Here is a 25,327-nt window from a genome sequence, read left to right on the forward strand (position 1 = left end):
CAAGTACAATTCAACATGATGGTTTGGGCATTTAAAGCCTTGATCGGCCTAGAATCTGAGTATGTGATCTCCTATGCAAGCCTGCCTGTCCAAGTGCTTCTGACACATGAAGTTCAGTCCATATCTACCAGAAAGGAGACGGGGTCTTTTCTGGGGTGGGACTCAAACTTTCAACCTTGTTCTCATGTTATGTTCATCAACTGCTGGCATTATACTCTTTTAGGTGTGCAGCACAATCTAAAGTGTCCTTTTGTCCTTTTGATGGCATCTGTTTTTATTTCTCCTGGTTGTTTTTAATATTTTTTTTTGTTTGCTAGCTTGACACCTCAGCAATAAGGCAAGATACAAACCTAGAAGAAAATAAAGAAAGAGAGCTACAAATGTGTGGTTCCTAGGCTACAGATCAATACCAACAGGTGATTCCAAAACTCTACCGGTGGTGATGGAGAATTTAGATCAAGTAGATAAGATATTAGGAAACATCTCCTGTAACAGATAAGGGATAAAAAAGTAACCTAAGGAAATTATAGAGTCTCCTTTCTTTGATGGCTGCAAGAGTAAGCTGAATAAGGGTCAGAAAGCAGTGATTTAGGTATAGCAAAGCCCACCTATATGTTAGGGATAAGCCTATTAGGTACTTGAGATTCTATCCCACCACCTACCACAGTTGCCTTTTTATCATTTTAAAATTTGCATTTCAGAAAATGTTTTACAATATTTAGTGACAAACTATATATAATCTACACATAGAGCTCAGGGAAAAAACAGATGCACAGACATTCACTTAGAAGAGAAAGAAAGTTACCCAATATTTTATTGAAAGCAGGTGTTTAGTACAATAAGCTGTGCTCTGCTAAATCTTACCTATATACCCCTCTTCAGACAGACAACCAGTGCTATCTGGAAACATGTTTTGTGCCTTTGAGATTATTTATCATGACAGAAAAGAAGTCTGAATCTTAGACAACTTGCTTGCAGATTTATCAAAGTCCCTGCTTCCATGGATTTTTTTTAATCATATATCCTTCTGAATGCTCCACTCACCATTGGACATTGTAGACACATTTCAGAGACTTCTGGAAAATCACAAAGCAATAGTGTCCCTCCTGAAGAGAAAGAAACTGCTAAGCCTCTTGTGACTTACCTGTTGGAAAAATCATTGTCAAACTACAGGGTTGATCGCAGTAAGAAAATTGTACAAGCCCAGAATGTTAGACACCCACACGCTGGCATGATGGAGAATGAAATATCTTGCAACATGAAACAGTTACCGTAAGTGAAAACATTTCCACCTTGCTCTGAACATCCTACACCGTCTCAAATTAGGATATTTGTAAGTACAAAAAAATAAATATTTTGCCAGCTGCTGAGAACTTAGAAGAGGCTTTAGACCCCCATAGAGCTGCTTTGGAGAATTCACAGCAGAAACAGTTTCAACAGCCACATCTATAAGGATCAGGGAAACAGGGAATGTGAAAGACTCCTGACTGAAAGGTGCTGCCAGCCAGAAGAGACTACTGAGGTAGATGGGCAATTTTATCTAGTACAGTATAAGGCTGCTTCCTTTGTTCCTAAATTCTTCAGCCCTTAGTTGAATTCTATTTCTTCTGGCTCTTGCTGTCATCATTCAAGTTCTCATGATGCAGGTGAGGCATCACTGGACACCACTCAAAAAAATAAGGGCACTTTGTTACTGCTTGGATAGCTCAAGTTAAAGGTAGTCAGTAATGATAAATACTAAAACGTAATGATAAACACCACAAGATTTCAATCCACAAAAGCAATAAATGTGCATCTGTATAGTGCTGTTTTGGGTCATGACCAGAAGTGTTTCCTGCTCCATCATGTGGTCCACCAAGGTAATTTTTAAGAATGAAAGAGTAATTCCCAACTCTGATCTATGAAATTATGACCTGCACAATACAAAAAAAAGGAAGGAGGAAATAATTTCTTTTAACAGGAGGAGATACTTGCATAATTGACATTGTTGGGGGAAAGGCCTTACCAATTATTGTAAGATGCCCAAACTTGCATATTTCCCAAATTTCAAGAAGGATCAAAGTTTTATCATTTTTCACCAAGAAAAGATGAAGTACCACAGCTAGCATAGCAAGCTTAGGACCAGAATAGATGTGACACAGGAGATCTACAAGTAGATCTCCCAAAGTTTATTTTAAAGTGTGTGTTTCAGTGTCCTGATTTTTATTGGAGCTATGATAGCAGTGAAGGTTTTTTTTTTTTAAACTTTTTTCTCCATACCATTTCCCTAATTAATACCATTTCCCTAATTAATTTTTTCCCTATAATGGTGGTAGTAGGGGACAGGTGGAGGGAGTTTAGAGCAGAAAAACTGCATGGAGGGAAAAGGCTGAACACCTCATCCTACCAAACACTACTACTCTGATCAACACTATGGCTGCTTTAAAATTAACTCACACAAAAATCCCATAGTGGCTCTTCCGCATCATGCCTGCTTTGGTCAGATAGAGAGAAAAGGTGATAGAACAGAAGTGAAGCACTAGATCAAGACTGGGGAACATTCCCCACCCAAAGGGCTGCATTTCCCTGAGGGTCCTGCCAACCTAGCAGTTTGAAAGCACGTCAAAGTGCAAGTAGATAAATTGGTACCGCTCCTGCGGGAAGGTAAACGGCATTTCTGTGTGCTGCTCTGGTTCGCCAGAAGTAGCTTAGTCATGCTGGCCACATGACCTGGAAGCTGTACGCCGGCTCCCTCGGCCAATAACGCGAGATGAAGGCCGCAACCCCAGAGTCGGTCACGACTGGACCTAATGGTCAGGGGTCCCTTTACCTTTAATCTTTGGGGAGCATGCCAATGGTGGGCAGGGCCAGTCAACTCTCTCACATTCCCCTCTCTTTCACACACAAATACACACACCACTTCAATTCATCTATACAGTCACACATATTCACCACTCCCCATCCCACCCAGAAGAACATCTCTATCCACATATTATAAACAATTGTATGGAACCACAAAGATACAACTTGAGAAACCCAAGGTCAAAGGTTTGATTCCCCATTAAGGAACAGCTGCATATGCCTGCATTGCAGGGGGCTGGACTAGATGATCCTTAGGATTCTTTCCAACTCTATGATTGATTCTATTAAATAGGTGTTTATTCTTGTGAACAACTGCATTCATCCAATGTAATAATTATTGGTTTGAGGAGATATGTTGTTTGGCTGAAAGAGCTGGAAGAGAGAATTCTTATGTTGCTGTTGCAGAGAAAAGTGAGCACCACGACAACAGGTTTCTATGCAAGGGATTGTTGCTTTTTTATCAGGACCTAAATTGCATCATGTACAAAGAAGAGAAGGAGATAGTATTAAAATCCTTTGCTAGTTAGAGTATTAAGAAGAAAAAGAAAAACTGAACCCAAACAAACAGCACAAACCAAATCTATACAAGCCACTTCTTATTGACTCTCAGGAGCAGAGGGTCATAGCAGAAGTATAAACAGGAATTTCTTCTGAACAGAGGCATAAGTTGTGCTACATGTTAGGCTAAAGGCAAGCAAAGCAGAAAGTAACCCACTTAAATTAGACAGAAGGGTTAACTGCCTATTTCACCTTTTGATCAGGTACAATTGGTCTGTTAATCAGTCAGCCATGATTAAAGCAAGAATATACAGAAGCATCACATGGTTGGGTGTGTCAGGAAGGAAGCTAAGGCAGCCACTCTTGTTGTTTCAAGGTTTTCTTTTAAAGGCGAAAAAGAGATTTTACGGTATAGGAAGGAAACTGGATTCTTCGCTTTGCCTCCAGGAATGCAGTGGATTCCTCACAGCTTCCAGCATTACCCCAGCAAAAATGTCTCTTGCGTCTGCTTCCTTTGTTTCAGTTTTTTCCCCCTGCATTCAAAACTACTCCATAACTACTACAGCCTTTGTGGATCATCTTCTAACTTGTAAAACCATAGAAACGTCTTTCACTTCCAACCCTAAACTTGAAATGACCTTACCATTTGATAAATTAATCTACTCTTTCCAAACAGGAATCAATTTTAGCTATAGCCTAATTGGCTAGTTTCTTAGAAAGCAAAGTGCTTTGAGTTGCCACAGTCTGTACTGTATTTAATCAGACAATTTCTGCAACGAGGCAAAACACAACTGCTTTCTTCCTTCCATATACCATAAATGGGAGCAGATCAGTGAACCATCTAGTACAGTGCTATGTCCAGGGAACTTCATGTTAAGCCATGAAATCATCCAACAGCCATTAAATCTGCAGAAATCATGTAAAGTATAAAGAAATACCACAGTCTGCCTGTTTTTGCTGCTTCCTTTGAGTTGTGAGCAGGAACCTGTTGCCTGGGTACCTAGAAAGTTTGATCCCAGTGCACAGAAATATTTTTACAAACAGAAAATAAAACCATCTCTGTGCAGGGTGGAAGTTTTATAAAAAACTGATGTATGCAAAGTATTTCCAGTCCTAGTTATAACAAATGCAAGTAAACATTATTATCACTGTCAGCATCTGCTTTGTACAGTGACTGGTAAACAAAAAAGGGGCCTCCATGTTTTCTTCCTTTCTCAGCTTTATCTTTCAAAACAGAAATGAAAACTTGAGAGGATACCCTACACTATCCTGGAAAGCCTGGACAAAGCCCAACAGAGCATAAGCAGTCAAAACAATACTAGTCTTGATCCTTCTATACAACTTAGAAGCGTACATAAGAAGGAAATGACCATTCCACAGAGCTGCATAGGGGCTCAGGTAAGGCAAGAGAAAATAGCATTTCCCCAAATTTCAGACTGAAAATTGAATGTATTCAAATGAAGGGGGAAAGGTGCTAACAAATGCAGATATTGAAGCAATAAAAACAGAAACCATATTTATCATTCATAAATGTTTATCCTCTTTAACAGGCAATGACCAAATCTGATGTAGATGAGATATAAGTTTTAACCAACCAGTTGTTACTTGTCATTTCCCCTTGCAAATGGAAGGGTTGTTACCTCATGTTATCTCTGGCCGTCTGACTTATACTGGGTTGTGCACAACCTGACTTTGGCAGCAATAAAATCTAGTACTTCTATATTGGAACAGTTTCAAATGGTCGAATGCAATGAGAATAAGGGAAAAGACAAACGCACATTAGAAATCTGTGCTTCTAGAATATCGAGTAGTATATGCCAGTGTTTCTCAACCAGTGTGCCTCCAGATGTTTTGGGACTACAACTCCCATCATCCCTAGCTAGCAAGACCAGTGGTCAGGAATGATGGGAGTTGTAGTCCCAAAACATCTGGAGGCACACTGGTTGAGAAACACTGGTATATGCTACAGTCCCTGACTGGCAACTCTGCTCCTGACATTTGCTTCATTGCCAGTCATCTCCTACTGGAAAATGAAGCACCTCAAAGCCAGTACCTTGAGACAAGAAGAAGTTATGTAGCTTCCATCTCAAGCACACAGCTACAGGTTGTCTTCCTGCCCAGCAGTAACAGGAGAAAACAGCAGTAAAAAGATAGGCAAATAGTTGACCTATACACAACATCACTACTGCCAATGCTTCCTCCTGCCCCATAGATGAGGACCTGAGATGGAAGTGTCCCATCTCAGTAACCAGCTGTGTGCTCCTGTAACAGGAGAAAGGAGAAGATGCAGCACAATACCAAATAAATTATCCGGTCTTCGCCATCCTCACAAACTATCAATCATCAGGAACATGGCCTCTGCACCTCCTTGCTTTGAGGAATTAAAGCTCATTGGAGGCCACAAGCAACCCTGCTTTATTTGGTTCTAGACTCTTATCAGCTCCTATAAAAGGGAGCACGAAAAGGCCACTGACAGGTTAGTAAATGGGAGCAGCCTAAACTATGAAAGACCATTACATAATGCCCAGCAGAAAACCTTTAATGACACATTCAAAATGGCATGGAGAGCAGGCTTTTGTCTTGGTTTCATTAACATTTTGCAAATATAGTTAATATTACATGAGATGTTGAAATACACCAGATATTATTCAACTAACTTTTATTCAGAGGAGGCCTTTTGAAATTAATTTAATAAAAATAAAAATAATGATAATTATTATTTATACCCCGCCCATCTGGCTGGGTTTCCCCAGCCACTCTGAGTGGCTTCCAACAAAATATTTAAAATACCTTAAAACATCAGTCATTAAAAACGTCCCTAAACAGGGCTGCCTTCAGAAGTCTTCCAAAAGTCAGATAGTTGTTTATTTACTTGACATCTGATAGGAGGGCATTCCACATTTAGCTATGTTCATTAATTTCAATGGGTCTACTCTGAGTAAAACCTACTTGAATATTACCCATTTTTAATTCAAAAGACTGGGTGCCTAGAAATGTAACTATTTAATGCAAATTATCTGGTATGCATGCATTTCTCCTGCAAATTGTCATGCTTGTTAACACAGCGCATCAAGAGCTGCCACTTGTCTTTTTTGCCATGAATAAACATCACATCAGAGGTCTTCTGAGGGTGGGATCTTCTACTGCAGTAGAAAATGGTGAGAAGGTCATTTCTAAAAACATTAGCATTCTAAATATTTTAATGTGCCTCATATGTGTCAATGTGTACATCGTTATCACATATATGCACACCTCTTGCAGAAGCATACTTAGTCCTTGTCACATCATGTCCCAAATGCCCTGGGCCTTTCCCCAGCTTCAGGTTATAGGCACTGCTGCAGGTCCAATATAAAAGCAAATGTTATCTAAATCACTGACTACAAGGCTTGAGGAGCAGAGGCTGCAAACTGTTTATACATTTTAAAAGATCTGATAAAGATGCCAAATTAACATCATTAAACTCTTGTTGAGTAAAGTATTCGGCTCATGAAGCAGCAGCTATCAACACTAGCCCACAGCACGGTAAATACTTCAGTATTCAGGAGGAGGAGGAGAACCAAACTTGCTCTTAACCTGAAATATGTAATTATAACAATCCACAAACTACTTACACCAGCATATTCTCAATGAAGTTCTATTGCAGTCTATAGGAATACGCCAGAGTAAGATGTTCATCGACTGAAATCTCTGTGAATTACATGTGTTACAGTGATTAGTTAAACTTAACATCCAGGGCCGATCCATCTGACACACACTTTTCTTTCACAGTAAGTACACAACTGTAATGATGCAATTTCACACTGAAGAAATGATGTCATCACCAGGGTTTTCAACAACAAAAAATCCAGTTGTAAAACCTTCAAGTGACTTTTCTCTTCTGAATAATATGGTGAGGGCAAAGTTCATTAGCTATGATACATACAAACATGGAAGTAGACAAGAGATTGTGAAATTTGAGGTAAGAAAAAAACACCCCCTGCTTTCCACAGGAACATTAATAGAAAAATAATAGCTTTACACCTTTAGTCTCAAACAACCTTACACCATGGTCCTGTACATATATACCAATGTAGCTCTTACTCCCAAGTAGGTGTGCACAGGATTGCGGCATTAGCAGTCTTCCTAAATAAAATGTTGCTTCATCTCTTTATTGTCTCACACTTCCTCGCACTAGGTGTGCAGAGCAGGGATAGCCAGCCATCGGGAAACAACTATTTAACTTAAGTCTTCTGCATACATCTGTTATTTATTTGTTATTCCTAATATTTATACATTATACCCTGCCATGAGGCACCCAAGGCAATGTTCACATTTTACATTCTATTTTGTTAACAGAATATAGAAAGGGGTTGCTATATAAAGAAACCGTATCATTATTGTTTTCTTATCACTGAATGACAGCTATTACCAAAGAGTGGACTATCCATGGCTCACTATGAGGACTTGGTGACTTTTCACTACCCCAATGCAGACCTCAGATGCTCGTGGTACTAAAATTCACCAAACCTACCTGGCAAGCCACTGCACACAAATAGTTCACTATGTGGTATCTATGTGGTATCTATGTGGCAACCATAATAGGCAAACAGCCCCTCATTTATGGATAGAATAGTGCTCTGCTAGCTATCTCACTTTTTTTTTTAATGTGAAATTTTATCCATAATGATACAGCAACTACATCTACCAGTAGCATATTTTGTGTTCACTTAAGAGATGGGTGACAGACTTACTATGCAAGTATTGTTCTGCTGCTCTTTGTTTATGTTTTCAAATGGGTCTGGAAACTGCGACACTCCCCACTACGAATGTCATCAGCTCTGTCCAATAAATATCAAGCAATACCGCAATCCCATTTCACATAAAATTCACCATCGCCACAGATACACTACATGAGGAGAGCAGGATGATTTCCCTGTGACAAAACTGCATTTAAATGCTGGCAAAATGTGATATTCCCGCAACAGAAATGCTTCCTTGAGGAAAGGTATCTAGTCACCCTGCAACGATTAAGTAACAAGTGTGCATTTACTGCATTGTTAACTGATCTTCTCAAAAGGATCTCTGTTTTATTTATTCTAACTAACTTTTACACAGATTTTATAGTTTTACATTTACCAATAGTCTTTAGGGATAAATGAATCGAGAGAAAACCTTGTAATTACCATGGATGTTTGCTTAAGGTGACAGAGGCTGCAATCCTATACAGTACTGGCTTAATTTGGGAGTAAGGCCCATTGGAGCCAGTGGGGCTAACTTCTGAATAGGACTGTGCTGCAAAATGTACATGCTATTAAATAAAAATACGAAGCAGGAAGAGGGTTCCAAGATGAATGGCTTCCATGTCATTCACTAGCTCATTTTATTTTAATAGCAGTAACTAAGTGTAAATTCAAACATATAGCTGAAGAGATATATTCTGTACTGCAGCCAAATATTTGTTTATTGGTATAAATACCTGTTTGAATGCTCTTAAATTTCAGGGGCAAATGGCACATAACCTACGACAAAATCTGCAGTTTGAAATAATATTTTAAAAATAAATAAAACCACCCCATCACCCCAATACAATTTGCTACCTGATGCAAAAAATCAAAATAGTTCCCTCTCCTCACCATCAACTGAGAAGTTTGCTGCACTGTACTCAAAAAACAGCTGTCTGAGGCAAGTCGCCCACTCTGCCTAACTGCAGGGCTGCCTTGGCTGACTAGCGCTGGAGGTCATCAGTTCTTCTTTTATACTTAAAAGAAACTGTGGCATTAAAGATTACACAAAAAAGCACAAGCCTCAAAAATCAGCACAGGTTATCCCTCACTTCCAGTGCTCCGTAATCCCAAAAAGAATATATATATATATATATATATATATATATATATATATATATATATATATAATCTTCTTCTAACAGAAAACTCTGTCAAGTTCAGCATTTAATCAAATCTCTACAGGATTCAACCACCAGATTTGGGGGCATGTTTTTAGGATTGGTGAAAAGGGTTGGATTTGTTCATGAAGCAAAATAGATTAAGAGTTCGCCCTGTCCACAGATAATAAATCCATAAGCGTTCATGCAAATACAAACATGAACACACAGTGGAAAGAAGGACAATAAACATTTAGTGCCCATATGTGCCCCCTTCCCAGTTGTGGATAGATAAACACAACATTTATATCTTGCTCAGTGCTCCTTGGAGTCACAGTTACAAGCCCTCAGAGTTCCCCATAAAACAGCAACAAGCAGGAGTCCAAAAGGAAGACGAAGGAAAAGCTAAATCACTAACATTTCCCAACAAATGAGAAATCTGGCCGGGTGGTAGAGACTGTGTGGGGAAACATCTGAGAGGCTCAAACAACCCCAGCCCTCCCCCACAAATGATCAATTAAAAGCCGTCCTTCTGCCAAGAGCCAGGCAAAGACGGGCAAGCGACTGACTGCCGCAAAGAAAACGCTTGTCCCGATCGGTTCTGCATGACAATTGACGGGAAGGGGCAGGCAGCAAGGCCCATCCTCTCACCATGGTGATTAGGCATTCCAAGTGTGCAAGATAGCCCTAGCTAACATAAAGAGAAAGAGAAGCTGGAGACCAGCGGATGCGAGCCAGGGCCAGATGGTCCTGCAGCCGGCAGAACTGGAGCAGCTCACACCCAGCTCTCCGCCACTTTAACGGCCCAAACATTTCTTTATTCCAACAATACAACTAAAAGAGAAGGACATGACAAGGAGTCACGGCAACAGTTTGCTGAGGGGGAGAAAGGGAAAACTGAAGGCAAAATGCAGAAATAAAGGTGTAGGAAAGAGGTTGGCTGTGGGCTCCACTGAAGTCCGAGGTATGACAAACCAGTACATATCTGGAACAATTCTACTGAAATCCAGTACAAATCTGGAACGGTGCTACTGAAATCCATGAGTTTTAACTGGCATAACTGACATCAAAAGCTGACCTGTCAGGACGGCCTTTTCTGTATTCACAATCCAGTTTTCACTCATTTAAAACTCACCTGTAATATCCTCCCTCATACAAACATGCAAACACGCAAACTCTTTAGAAACATAGCTGTTTTCACTATGTTTGAAAGTAATCCTAATCCCAAATAGCTATTCACAACATGGTTTTCCTTCTAGCCCCTAATTTAATGTAGTTAAAACATTTTACAGGAAAGGCTTGAAGATATAGCAGTATATAGCAGTAAACAAACAAATAAAAAACCTAATCAAACATCATGTCTACAAATTGCACATGGAATAATTAAAATACATATCCCTCCCTTAGTATAGGCCCTAGTATGCAAACAGCTGGACAACACGTGCTCTGCTGAAGGAGCCAGAGCTAAAGCGAAGCTTGAGTTGGTTGTATAATATGCTAAGAGAAAAGAAAAACCAGGAATTGATATATTATTATTAATTCCTGTTTGGCATTTAAACAGAACAGTGCTTTGATTTGCTCTCAGATGTTTCCATTCATTAGTTTCAAAGCTACAAGTTACTGAAGTGATTTTCAAAAGCCGCCCAAACTCTGAGGACAAACAAGAAGTTCACTCCCTACTGTGACGCAAAATTGTGAGAAAATAATGAAGTATGAAGAAGTCGATGGTGCCTTATTCCCTGTCCTGCTCTCCTAGATTGGCCATTTGTTTACATGCTTCATTACAGGGGCACTTGGTACTAAATTGCTAGAAAGAACCAAAGAGCCAAGAAGAGGCTCTGGAAATATGATTCTTCAAACTAAAGAGAGAAAGAATTACTATGTTCCATATTATGTGGAAAGCAAGGTCCAGAAATATTCTTCTGCAACAGGCTAAACTTTGAAATAGCTGCAATAAAGAATAAAAGTGACTCAAACAGAACTACGGTAAACATCATTTGTAGACTCAAAATTAAGGCCAGAGATTGCAAGTAATTCTAGGGATATAGGAGAAAATGCATTCTGGCGTTCCCCAAAATGAACAGAGGGAAGAGAACTGCAACAACCAAGTGGTTTTGCCCAGCAGGGGAAAAAAATTGTTCTGCATGATCCAGGTGCTGCTGTGGACCTTTCTGCCAGTTCCCTCTGCTGAGAGGAAACACTGCGGCAACTAGTCTGTGGGGAGCAGTCAGGACAATTTATTTTAGAAGCCAAATAATAAAGAGGGTTTTTAAAAGGAGAGTTATAGATATCTGTCATACAGGGATGCATTTATATCCACTCCAGCTGGAAACCTCCACACTAATGAGGACACGTTTGTCTGAAGAACCCCATGGAATGTGTCTGTAGATGCCTGTGCAACATAAATGCAGTGTAATGTCATTAGCATGCTCAATGAACATCTAAACAGAGCTATCTGGACAAAACATTTGCCTTAACAAACCCTCCTAGGATCATGCCCAGCTCCTCTGGACTCCAACATTCTTGGAACCATAAGGATCCAGAGGAAAGAAGTATACTTGCTAAGGTACTACGGGCCTCTCTCCAGGAAGCAGATTCCAAAATAATAATTAGCAAACATATGTTAAAGGCATATGATACACTCGTTAACTTCTGCCCTTGACTTGGGGTACAATTGTGCACTGGTAAAGTGCTGAATCCAAACTGAAATCTGAAGTTCAACCCCGTAAACTAGGCTATTTCGTGAAACCTCAGAACATATTCTGGAGCCAGAACCCAAAACTCTATTATACCAAAGTAAATCCTAAACGACTTTCAAGAGGGTATGAGAATCAATCCAAATTTACAACACTAATTAACAGAGATAAGATTGTAGCCTCATGGGAATATAAATACGCAAAGTATCACTTAGTATCTAATTAATACAATGAGATTCCCACATCTATTTTTCTACAAAGCCACACATCTCCTTCATCAAGCCCTGTTATTTATATTGTAGAACGCCTTGGACAGCATTGTCTTTAGGTGGTGTTTTTTTTTAATCAAACAAACAAAAACACACCCTGCAAACCCCCTGTGTAGCATTCCCCTTCTTAAAATCAAATAAACCAGTTAGTGAGAAATCCAACTTTGAAATTACAAGACACAAACAAAAAATGGAATTTAGTCTGTTGGTGGCGGCACAAGGAACGTTATGTGTTGCAATTAAAGTTATTCACCCGTCATGTGGTATGATTCCATTGCAGTATTTGGGAGAATACAAATAAACAGTACAGTCCGGCAATTCTGTAGGGTGTCTATTGGAGGCATAAAGGGTTTGCTGATCTGATGGCTTTTACTGCCTCCATCAATACACTTTTGCCGACCAGCCTGTCTATATCTGCAATGTATGTTAGGGTGGTGGTGAAAAGAATCCTTGTTTCACAGGAAAGGTTTGTATATACTGTTTGCGCAAGAAAACGGAGACAGCTTTTTAGGGGTCAATGACCAGGTATTTATAAAAGCCCATAAGGACACATTTACATACATGCAAATATCTCTAATTTTGTTCCGAGCTGTGGTGTCACTAGAAAGCTATTTCATCCCTCAGACACATTCTATCAACTATCAACAAATAACCTTTCATACATGGAACATACACCCCCCTCTTCTCCAAAATACTGAAATGTCCACAAATATATATCCTATGAAATAATATCTAAACATGCCAAGGGTATGTGAAGGTCGTAAGTAGCTGCAACAATGCTCTCTCGCTCACACGCATGCACTAAGTTTCAATAAAATGCCTCTAAAACCGTTGCCTGTTAAAATAAAGTTTTAACTAGATGAGAGGCAATATTCGGGACTAGAACTAAACCTGGTAAGTCTCCATTAATATGCACTTTACCTAGCCTATTGGGTAGAAAGTCATTTTTTGCTTTGCTCCCATGAGAGCTTTATGAATTCAAAATAATTTATATGTTTTTATGGCAACAAACGGATAATCAAGGAAGAAAAATGTTCTGCATCTTGACACCTTTCAAACCATCTGCACAGATTTTATTCCAACTTTCAATGTGTGTTTCTAAAACTTAAGGCCCCCCCCCCGTTAGATGGCATATTTAATGAGGTTCATCTATTTACTATCTGGGAATTCATCAGTACTCCTATCAACAAAGTCAGTGAAAGGAAGATACGTCCTTTCTGAACAGAGGAAGATAGACAATGTGTGTGAGTACATGTAAACACAGATGTGCCCATCGTCATATCCTCTTTCTAAATATTAGCAAATTATTAATATAAGGTATTTTATACTAGTTTTTGACAGGGGGTTAGCAACATGCAATCTTCAATACGCTCTAGACATATTTAATTGGCAAGCCAGCTTTTTACACTATTTTTATCTTCCAGTGTGCATGATCTGAGCGAGTTTTATATTCATATGGAGTTTATACATATAATTGAGAACATGATACATCTCTTCTTTCGTCCTTTTATTAATGTTTTCCCTACTTCACACACACATACACTTAGCTGTTGCACACAGGTATCAAAGACCAAAAAGCACATGCAAGTAGTTCTTCTCACACAGCTTAAGCTGCTCTAGGGCAAAAGAGAGCGCACACATCTGTAGTGCAACATGTAGCTTCTGTCTTCAAGAGGGAATCATTCCACACTTACAAACGTTGACATAAAAGACACACTCATGGCATATTTCAAAACCAAAGAGCGATGGATTTACAAGGCAGGTTGATTTTATGGTGACTTTTATTGACAAGGTACGCAGGCTTTCGGCAGATGCCTCGTAGCACTGGGAAGTTAACACAGTGCCTAATTCAAGGAGACAGCCCGAGGAAGCAGCACCGACAGGGGAGAGAGCGCAACAACGTCTCTATTACTCTCCTCGGCATCATAAAGGAGGAGGAGAAAAATGGTATCCAAGGGGTAACTGGGAAGCTACGTAGAAGTTTTTTTAAAATAAATAAATAAATGCTTATTCTTCCATGCCCCCCCTGCACACGCCCCCCCCCCAGGAAAATAAGCGGGAGGGGGCAAGGTCCCACAAGAACGAACAAAAGAAGGGGGGGAATCCCAGCTCAACATCTAAGCTGTGCATTTGAATTTGGAGCAGACCATCATAAGCCAAATACTGCCTTATCTTCCACTTCTTAGGTGGGGAGCTCATGGCACTTAATGACAAAGGGGGTGAGCCGTGGGAGAGGAATGCTGCAACAGGCGTTGCTCCCAAAACAAATATTATACAGGCTGGCTTCAGCTTGGCTCCTGGCCTGCCAAAAAATAATATCACTTCTGAATTTGCAGAAGGAACTGCAGGAAACATCTCTGGCCATTTAAGAGTTATTGGGGCAGGGTGATCTCCTCGTCTAGAGCATCACCAGCTCTCTTTCTTTCTCTGCTTTGATGAAAGGGCTTAAGTTAGCTTACGCTAAACATCCAATAATAATGCCTTTACACTGATCAGGGGAGCAAATAATGGTGCACTGATTACAACCGGAGACAAATATGTGAGGGAAAGGGTTGGGGCGGGAAGGGAGTTTAACAAGACAGTTGGGCAACAATCATGGAATAGGCAAGTGCTCTGGAACAAATGTTCCTCGGTAACTACAGGGAGACGACCTCCAATGCATTCTCAACATAGAGTTTCCCTCCCATTTCTGGAATGTTGGTCATTTTTCTGTGACTCAGCATCCCAATCTAGTATGAGAATAACAGCTTCCTTGCATAGATTCCCTTCAATCCCCCTCCCTCTGCAATCCATCATTATATGTTTAAAGAAAAAAACAAGAGCACAAGTATTATGACGCCTCCTAGCATTGCAAAACACAGCTGTTGGACATTTTCCTGCCCCGGCTAAGCAAAGTTGAGGTACTTACATCTATCATTTCGGTCCTCGGGACTGGATGAGGTCTCCCGGTCCGAAATGAGGCCAGAGACAGCGAAGATCTTTTTCCCCGTGTCATCGACTTTGAGGGAGCCGGGGGAGCCAGATGGGAGCTGGGCTCCAAACTCATACTCCTTGCCATCAGCGTCTGAGAAGCGAAGGTGGGGAGAGTCAGTGTCATGGCAGTTCTTCAGACGCTTGGCAGGTGTAAAAGCTGACTGGTAACTCTCCCTGTCCTCAGTGGAGGCAAAGGGGCGGAAGGCCCCAACGCCACTGTGGTTCAGCATGCTGATTGGGGTGCAGTCCAGATTGGGGGGAGCAAACTGGGGGTGCAGATGCAGCAAGGAAGGTGGAAAATCACGGTTGGTGAATGCTCCTGGCACACCACCTTGTCGGTGATACATGGAGGCAAAAGTATAGGAGCCATTAGTGAATGGGATGTGCACATCCTTGTCCACAGATACTGGAACGCCAAAGGGCCTTGGCTGCTGGCAAGGGATGGAAGCATCGCGGCTTGCTTCAGCGGTAGAAGCGAGAACCATCAGGGCTGGAGATGCCAGAGGATTGGGAAGGTAGGAGGAGTTTTCCATCTTGAAGGCTGCCCGGTGTAAGTCCATCGGAGTCTCTTTCCTTGACAGGGCCGCAAGGAAAATGGTCTTCCCTGGATGGAAAACAAAGCAACGTCTGGGTGGAGAGCTGGGGGGTCTCACTGGAGTTTCATCACTGTTCCAAAGCTGTGGAGAAAAAGAAGGGAAATGGGGAGGAAATAGTTAATTGCCATTCAAACCTGGACAACTGTCCTATCATGTACCTATCATGAATCTAACAAGAAAATTGTATGAGCAAATAACCAAACCTCCATGTGTTCTCTTTCAGGCAAGTTCACAAATAACTAGAAGGGTCTCTAACTCCCTCTAAGGGTGTGTCAGCACAAGTCTTTCTCCTGCTACCAGCTTTAGCACCAAACTTTGAAGTCAAGAGAAGATCCCCACTAAAAGTAGATAAAATGGGGCACTTTCCCACACACCAACACTACTCTGTGGTTCATGCAGGTAGTGCAACTCGCTCTGACCTCACCTCCTACTGTGAGAAGGGCAAGAAAACTAGTGCATGTTCAGATTAAGGAATGAGTGGTTTGTGGGGACTGAATGCTCTGAATAAGGGCTATGTGGAATGAAAACAATCTTTAATGGGCAAATGAAAGACAAATGACCCGATTCCTTACAGACAAACATATGGGGGAAAATATTGGACTGTGAAAATGAGTGGTGACAATTTTAGGTTCTTATGTCTAAAGAAAGTAATTACTATTAAAAAAATATTGATAAGTTATTCACAATTTACAAACAAACATTTCTGCACGTATCTGCACAGCCCATTAATGAAAAAATAATGTAGAAACCGTATCTCTTTTCTATTTTAGAGGCCCATGTGAATATCTATCTGTGCAGATATACATACAAGTTATAGATTTCACTTTATATTCAATGGTGCATGTGAGCATAAACATGCCTCTCTTATACATTTCTCTGAATTGTTCCATGTGGTGTTTGTGTGCTTTTAGGAAAGCAGCAGCAACTTCATCAATAAAGTGCTTGGCGTCTCTGACAATATTTAAAATCATAATAGGTGCCAGTGCCATATGATCTCTTGCAAGCATCTGCCTTTTAGGTTGAGGACAGCACAAAACGGATCAGTAATTTTACTTCCTAATGCGCTCATGCTTAAGTAGATTTGTAAACTGTCCTGGATATGCCATTAGCATTTAGAGAAAAATGTTAACAAAATGTCTAGGCTTGCTTTTCCTTGAAATTACTTACAAATTCTAAGTGTGTAACATATTATCCCCACTCGCAAAGTATCCCCACTCGCAAAGTATCAGTACAAATATTTACATTTACATGTATGTATAAATAATAAAATTAACTTTCCCTCTCACCCTTTTTAGAGTTGAAATCAAAATCACATTCTCTCCTCTTCAACCTAGAATCCCCCCCACTTTTTAAGCTTCCACTGCCAACCATTCAGAATGCCACAATGCACTTGAATGTAAGAGAACTGTTACTTTAAAACAATGTGCTAGCCTTGCGGCACTCAAAAGGCCACAAAAAAATCATATAATAAAAAAGCTGTTACAAAATGTGCCTGTTAGATCCACAAGGTCAGACATAGCAAATAAAACTTACTGAAAGAGTCTCTTTTCTAATGGAGTGGCTTTTGTATTCTGTGAATGAGCAAGGCTAGGTTAACAAACTCTGTGGAATCCTGACTGCGCCTTTCATGCTGTCCAGCAGTAACATTTCCTTTTCTCCCATTCTGTATCCAGACGCTCAGTGACTGTTATTAAGTGTGAAGATGAGAGGGCATCATCTCGCCTCTTCCTCATTTGGCTCCCTTCCTGATACAGATCAGTGCTAAATCACCAGATTATAGACCTCACATTAACAAGGCTTTAGTTTCTTCCAAATTTTAAATAACTTTCCGTCAAGTTCTAGCCATGGACAAAAAGATGCCACAGGGAATCTGGTCGGCCTTCTTTCCGAGTTACCTTCTGCACTGTTTTCTGCATAGCTGATTTGCCATAGAAAAGCAAGCAAACAAATTTAAAACAAAAAAAAACTGCAATAGTAGGTGAAGGTGAAGCAGGAGCTAGGAGACCTGAATGCTCATTTTTAATTATTTTTAAAAGGAGGGGAACACCCTACCCAGATAAATACATAAATACACTATTAATATCTGAATTGACCCATGGGACTAAGGGGAAACCATAGCCTTTCTAGGATTTAAATAAAGGAGGGGTGTGAGAGCACACTACTAATGCCTCTGTGCCTGCTTTTCTATTTTTACTTCCACTGTCACCTCATTACGTTAAATGTATTTCATAAATTAGTAATCTGGAAGCCACACTTGACACTCCTTGTAGAATACTGTGAATCACTCCAATCGCCCTATTCGTTCGCAAACTTCATTACATAGAGAATAAATCAACATATTACGATATTGCACCAAGCCAAGTTTATTTTTTTTTAAACTCCTGCATCCTTTTCTCCCCCATTTTCTCCTTGTCTCTTACCTTCTTTTCCATCTCTTTGCCCCCACACGATTATCCCCTATCACCACCATCATTAGGAGCATGTACAGATGAGGCTGCGGCAAGGCCAGTCATTATGAAAATCTATAGATAATACACTCCCAATGTCAAAATGTCATTGGTTTTTAAATATGGAACCCAAAATAAGAAAACTAACTGACCCGCTTAATTAAAAAAATATGGATTGCAGGATAACCAGCCTGATGAAACATTTGGGTGACTGGAAGGGAGCGGGCACAGCCAAAGTAAGTAACTGTTACTTTTCTGCCTCTATGCTGATTTTTTTAATTTAGCACCCTGTGCAAATCCAGATTAAAATAACTCCAGCTATTGATCCAAGCAGTGGAATTGACATTAATTTTAGTTCACTTCTCACTTTGCAAAGGGATCAATAGGAAGTAATAACAGCTGACATCCTCGCTGAAAGGAAGAGAAAAGACGGTCTAGCGACAGAAATCGAAAAGCAACCAAATAAATCAGCAGATACTTTTCCATGGCATCAGACAAACTCCAAACAGATTGCAAAAAGTCTTTGTTAAATTAACTAAACAAGGAGTGGAGGAGGCCAAGGGGGTGGAGATAAATCTATGAAGCTACATAAACTGTCCACTGGGTATCCGAGTTAGATCAGCACACAAATAATAATAATTTTTAAAAATTGTTTACTTATATTTTCAAAATCACCACTTGGCTTTATGGATAAGCATGATTCCTTGCAAGAACACCCGCCATTTGCACCGATTACTTAAATTCAAAGTGAAGCGGCAAGACCAAGAGAATCCCAATTAAAAGCTTCAGCCTTTATCCATAACAAAAACAAACAAACCCACAATTTAGAACAAAATCTAACATATTATGCACAGCTTGGGTTTGGGTTGCTCTGTTTATTAATTATTATAATGTTATTTTTAATTACCCCAGAGGAGAACTTACTAAAATGAAGAGAGGCTAAGATAATGCAGAATTCACCATGCATCTTTCTAACCATCATGCAAGTGGAGAAAGAGTTGGTCACAAGCTGCAGGTGGAAAACTCATTTGCTAATTAATATAAATTTTATATTAATATACAGAACCCAGAAAAACAAGGCAGAGTTTCTGTGTAACAAATTACTTTTCTATTCTTAATTAAAACCACACATCCCATACTACTAAAACAGGTTGCATTTTTGTGATCCTCCTGCTATTTCCCAATTCCAATAATTTAAATAACAGAATAAAAAAAATCCCTGCAGTTTGTGGAGAGAAAGAAATAACTTTTTCTTTAAGAGTTCAAGCTGTTAGGAAAAAACAGAGTTGGAAACTACAGGTTTGGGCTCTTGTGACTTTGTAATCACATAATTTTAGAAGCAGGAATTTGGAAATTTATTCCTACTTAGAAAATCCTGATAATATAAAACAAAACTATCCCAGCTGTTGGGGAGAGTTAAAGTGTGCAACTGGATTATCTATTCGAACTACACTGGATTTCCTCCTAGTAAATGAAAACAAATGCAAGATTGAGAACAAGAACAAGCAGGAGATCCCAGGGTTGAATTAAGAAAATCTATAGGTCTGTATTCCTTGTCATTAAACATCGTGATGGTTTTGGAATTGTGGGTGTCCCCAAACTAGATTATGAGACGGTGGCCGGGATAGGGGGCCAGGCGGAATAAGGGCACCACTGCCTTTTCGGCGTCCAAAATGCCAGTTCGGAAAGTACGAAGATATATTCATTTACATGAAACCGATGGTGAATCGGGCCCCTTGGCGCAACAACAAAGGGGCCACCTCGCCTCTCCCCAATTCGCTTTGCGACTCCCCCCCCCCGCCTCCCCCCGCCTTGCAACAACAAAAAACAACAAGGAAAATAAAATTCAAGTACGGGGACGGGCCAAGGTATTAAAACAGATAATAGATTTCCACCCTACCCCAACAAAACGCATCCTTCTTTCGTTAAGCAAAATAATAACTTGCAGAAATCGAAGCCGTCCAAAGGCGTTTGTTAACCATCGGTAAACAACACAAAGTAAGGAGGTTCTGATCTGCAAATTGTGGGGCCTTCATCTTATCCTCCAGCCCCGACCCAGAAAGACCCTGCAAAGGGGCACGAGATGGACGCACAACGAACGCTTCCCCAGTTAAGCGGGGGGGGGGGGGTGTAAAATTAAACTATTCAAACTCTTAAGTTATCTGGTAGAGGAATAATACTTGATCGATTTGGATCTTAAAGTTTTGTTCCAGAAATCTCCAATTTCCACCAAAAGCAGAAAATTTCATAGGAGGAGCACTAACTCTCCCTTCTCCCACTTTCTGCAGTTGCAAATCAAAACAGGTGTTTGTCCTTTTCCCGCTGCCTAAACTGAGCACGAAAAGAACTCGGTCGGTTTACTGCAACTTCAAACCATGTTTTATATACACACTGTCCTCTCCACATCGGGAATATAAAAGGAAAAAAGTGGGTACATATTTCAGAAAGTGTATTGGAGAGATACAGGATTCGGAAACTATTTCCCCGCTAATACGCCCGCTCGGCCACGCCTGGTCACTTTTTTCACTGAACACCCCCCCGCCAAATGCTCTGCATCAACAAAAGAAAAAAATTAATAATAATAACAACTGCAAAATCGGTTTCACAACTTCGGAAATGAATCTATTTTTTTATTCCTTCCAGGAAATATGTCCGGGGCGGTTGGAGTGGGAGAAGAGACCTATCTTCCTTCACCCCTACAGTCTGTTCAAGAATCGTTTTCTTTTTAAAATACTAAACAAAGCTCATCAAATGTGCGGATGCCTCGTGCTGTTTGAATTTATTGCAACAATTCCTTCCCTGCACGTTTCCTGCCTGGAAGGCGAAAGCATTCAATGCAACTCCTGAACTGGACATTGCCTAATGATTTCATTGTGCCCAAGCAGATGTTTTTTATGTATTTCGATCTACAAGGTGAGGAATTATTTCCCCTTCCTTGCAACCTCTGTACTAACTTCCCTACCCCGCTGCAGCAGCGGCTGTTGTTGTTTCATTTTAAAAGCTGGCCATTCCTCGGCTTCGGGCTGAAAATGTGAAGAAAGTTTTGCTAAGGAAGCCCAGCTAAACATGCATATTCCAATTTCCTTCCCCTTCCTCTCGCCAACCGGGTTTCCAGCCGGGTTCTCTATTTGCTCGCTTGCACTGGTGTTGACCCTACAACACAACATCGCTTTTGCTATGCTATTCATTGCAGGAGAATAATTGCAAACATACAACAAACGACCAATTTTTAAAAATTGTTTTGCATTTCGGAGATAAAAATGCAGGAGACTTTGAAGGAGGGAGACTTGTTTGTCCGAACTTCAACCTTTCCTCCAAACTGCAAGCATTTCACGTGCGCAACCATCGCGGCAGCGAAAAGGAACTTGGGACAAAAGGGAGAGAGAGAGAAAAGGCGGAAAATACGCCTTAATTGCGGTTATGTAATTTCTAATACTCAAAGTTCACATGTGCGCCCGCTCCGTAGTAAAACTGAAAGCTGATGGGGGGAAGACGATCCTGACTCTGTGCGGTGCTTTCTACGCACAGGGCAAATGCTGGATTTTTAAACATTTTGAGTTTTGTGCAAAAATAATATCTACCTAGGTTGTGTCAGAGGGAGACTAGCAGGCTTGTTCCTTTCGACGAAGGTTCTCTCCACCCCCACCCACCCCCACCCCGAGTCTTGGGTATTGTTTGGGGAAACTGCGCTATTTCAGCCAAAGACCGTGGGACACGCGAAGGAAAGCCGGGAAGTATCTCCCGGGCTTGCACAGGGATCTCTTCTCCCGACCCCCGACCCCGCTCTTCTCTTTCTCCTTTTTAAAACTAAATGTTTGCGCTAATTGGAGCCGCGCGGTTTTCGGCTGCGTTTTGCAGGCTTCTTCCCCCGGCACCTGATCCCACCCAGCCCCCTCCCCGTGTTGCCTGCTTCCCACCCCCTCCCCAGTAAAATAAACAGCAGCAGGAGGAGGAGGAGAGTCCCGGGAACACAGCTACCTACCCCTAAAAGGGGAGGGGGCACCATATTGATCAGATTTTTGTTGTTTTTTTAAAAAACACACTCATTAAGATTCCACCCCCACCCCACCCCCGCGTGCGCGCTTTTCAGCATCCCCACCCCTGGACCCCGATGTGCATCTTCTTCCGTGGGAATTTTGCGCCCAGGAGCTGGGCGTAGAGAAAAAAAATGGAGAGGCAAACTTGGTTTAGAAAGTTTGAGTTTTCGAAACATCGGCGCCCGCATTTGCAAGAGAAGTAAAAGAAGAAGAAGAAAGGGGGGAAGGAAAGTACGAGGGCAGAGAACAGAATCGAAACCCCGGAGATCCCCTGTTGGAAAGTTAGATCGACACATACGTTTAGGCACAAACACGCACGCACACAAACAATGCACCAAACACCCCTGGCATCCTCGCAGGCACCCCTGGGATCTCCCGCTACTCACCGTGAAAATTCCTCGAGAGGTGGCGTCCCCCTTTGATGTCAGGCTGCGGAGAGCGAGAGCCTGGGCTGTTGCTGCGCGGGGAGGAGAGCCGGACGTGCTAAGCCCGGCGCGTGTGTGCAAGCGCCTTCAGCCAGCATGGGAGTGAGCAGGAGCCTGACACAGCTGCTGGGAGCCAAGGAGAGCGCAGCGCTGCCTCTCGAAGCTGCCTCTAATCAGTGAATGAGCCTCCACTCTCCCAGGGACTCCTAGCTGCTCTCTCTCACTCACACACACTCACGCTCGCTCTCGCTCTCAAACACACACACTCTCTCTCACTCACTCACACACACAGGCACAGAGCCGGCCTGAGAACGGAATACATTAGGGCAGGGAGGAAGCCTGGGAAATGGAGTCCACAGCTGGGACGCACAGCTGCTCAGGGATGAGTCCGTCCGTCAACCCCCCCCCCCACGCCCCACGCCGAGCAAGGCATGAACTTTGGCTGGGAGCTGGCGAAGGGGGTCGGGGAGGTTGGGGTCGAGCTGTTTTCGCGTTTCAAACTCAGGGTGGCTGGGGGTGAGCGAGCACATCAGTCTAGGATGGAGTTCTTTTTCACCAGTAACGCTTAAATCCGTATTTGCGTTTTCTGTGATTTCTTCGATTTAAAAGCAGGTCTTCTGCTTTCTCCCACATCAACAGCATTCAACATTCTCCTTTGTAAAGGCTTAAATTGGCCTGCAATGCTAATGATACTGCTTTTATCTGTCTGTTCATAGACATAGTCACATGTAACACTAGATCTCAAGTTTGTTTGTTTTAGTACCTTGATATTCCCCACACACCCCCTTACATTTAAATCACCTCTTGCTTAAATGAGTCTGTAACTCTAAAGTCAAGCCTACATTGGCTGCTACAGGTCAAGGCAACATTTGATTTGTCATCTGGTTGCTGTGCTGAATTGACAACACCCACATACTGCACACATACCCCAAGTGAAGTTCAGAGGTCCTTTCAAAACTCTATTGTGAAAATGTGTTATGCTACGCTAAGCACATGCACTCAGAAGTAAGATACACTGAGGGTACTGCCAGTGTTTATGGTGGGATGCATGCAATTTTTCACAGCATCCAAAGCTTCAAAACACCAGTGTGTATTTAACCCTTATTTAATCCAGATTTGCCTGTTCAGGTGGGAGGGGAAAGTAAAGTTAAAAAAAAAAACTTGCCAACAATCCATTTGCAATATCTAAACTACTCTTTTACAATACCAAGCCCCATACCTGGAAGCACCATGAGTACAATAGAACTTACTCTCTGCATGAGTGCTTGGGACACAAGTGTCACTTGTGGACAACACCATGACAGGTCTGAGTTTTAATAGTAAGAGAGTCATATAGGCAGCAGCACTTGGTCTTGAGTACCATAAGAGATTAGGTACATTTGATATACGGCCTGGCCTGTCCACCTTAGGAGATAGTCATTTACTTCCTTGTTACTCTAGTGCAGTGGTTTTCAACCAGTGTGCCATGGCACCCTAGGGTGCCTTGAATGATGGTCAGGGGTGCTGTGAGCAACACTGGCCTCTGTCCCTCTTTCTTCCCCTACTAATGCCCTCTCACATCTCTGCCTCCCAAAGGCTTGCACAGCTGTTTATTGAAGCAGCCCTGGCTACAAGCTCCACAGGCAAATGGTGCCTCTGGGAGGCACCTCTCTTTGGGGTAGGCAGCTCAGAGACCTGGGGCAGCAGCAGCAGCTGCCCAGAGGACTCCCAAGGAGAGGGGAGAGGAGAGGAGACTGAGGGAACACCACAAGGGAGTGTTCAAAAAGGGGCGAGGGGTTGCCGGCTCTGCAGGCAAGGGGTGACATAAGTGAGCTCCAGAGCCTGACAAGGATGCTGCAGAAAGAATGTAGTTGGTTAGGGAAGCTGTGGAATCAAAAAGGTTGAAAACCTCTGCTCTAGTGGGTTTTTAAAAAACCTGTTGGTTCCAGAGGCTAACAGAGCTATATATGAGGCTTCTTTACATAGACTGGTTTTGTTACTTACTTTATGTGTATTGATTTTAACTGGCGCTTCTGGTTCTAGTACTGTTGTGTGTCATATTCCCTTTCCCCCTATACATTTTAGTCTCTCCCCATATGAAAGTAATTCCAGACCCTTAAAAATTGTTATTGTGTTTCACTGCATCATTACCAGCTCTCCTTCTTCCGGACTTTCTGATTCACAGCATATCCAAATTCATCACTGTTTCCTTGTGCACAGAACCACCACCTAGCTACCATCAGCCTTACTTAGAACAACAAACTTTGTCCGGCACTGCACTGATCTAATTGCCTCGGCGACATTCCATGGCGTTCCTTACCATCACTGGAAAGTAAGACGTGTTGGAAAACAGATTTAGAAGCTGGCTAGGTCACTGATGACCTTTGCTGCATGTAGAAATCGGCGGCAGGTGCAAGACTTTAACACTGTGTGTTTTACTGTCATGTTCACATGAAGTATTGTGCTAAGATACAAAGGAATCCTTTCAACCCCATATCCATTTTCTGCACCAGGGATAGTGAACCTGCGGCCCTCTAAATATTGTTGGATTGCACCTCCATTCATCCTTGGCCATTGGTCATGTTGGTTAGGGGTGGGAACTGGAGTCCCATAACATCTGGACCATGGGCTCCTTATCTCCATCATCAACAGGATTTCCCTGACCTGTAACTTGCATCATGAAGCAAACTGCACCCTCCCTTCACT

At 41.7% G+C, this 25,327-nt stretch overlaps 1 protein-coding gene across 5 annotated transcripts in view; it reads right to left on the minus strand.

The window, feature by feature from the left end:
* The window catches only part of RNF220 (ring finger protein 220), a 304,666-nt gene extending 281,788 nt beyond the window's left edge, over nucleotides 1-22,878 (minus strand). For 2 of the 5 annotated variants that reach the window (XM_035121690.3, XM_035121686.3), the window contains exons 1-2: nucleotides 22,604-22,878; nucleotides 15,073-15,814 (exon numbers count right to left, since the gene is read on the minus strand). In XM_035121690.3, coding sequence (XP_034977581.1) covers nucleotides 15,073-15,697 — 625 coding nt within the window. In that variant the 5' untranslated portion in view covers nucleotides 15,698-15,814; nucleotides 22,604-22,878. The remainder of the gene's footprint in view (nucleotides 1-15,072; nucleotides 15,815-22,603) is intronic. The other 3 variants (XM_088673295.1, XM_035121688.3, XM_088673296.1) reach the window with 3 other exon arrangements.
* Nucleotides 22,879-25,327: the final 2,449 nt, after the last annotated feature.

Source organism: Zootoca vivipara, chromosome 7, assembly GCF_965207765.1.
Source record: "Zootoca vivipara chromosome 7, rZooViv2.hap1.1, whole genome shotgun sequence".
Classification (NCBI taxonomy): domain Eukaryota; kingdom Metazoa; phylum Chordata; class Lepidosauria; order Squamata; family Lacertidae; genus Zootoca; species Zootoca vivipara.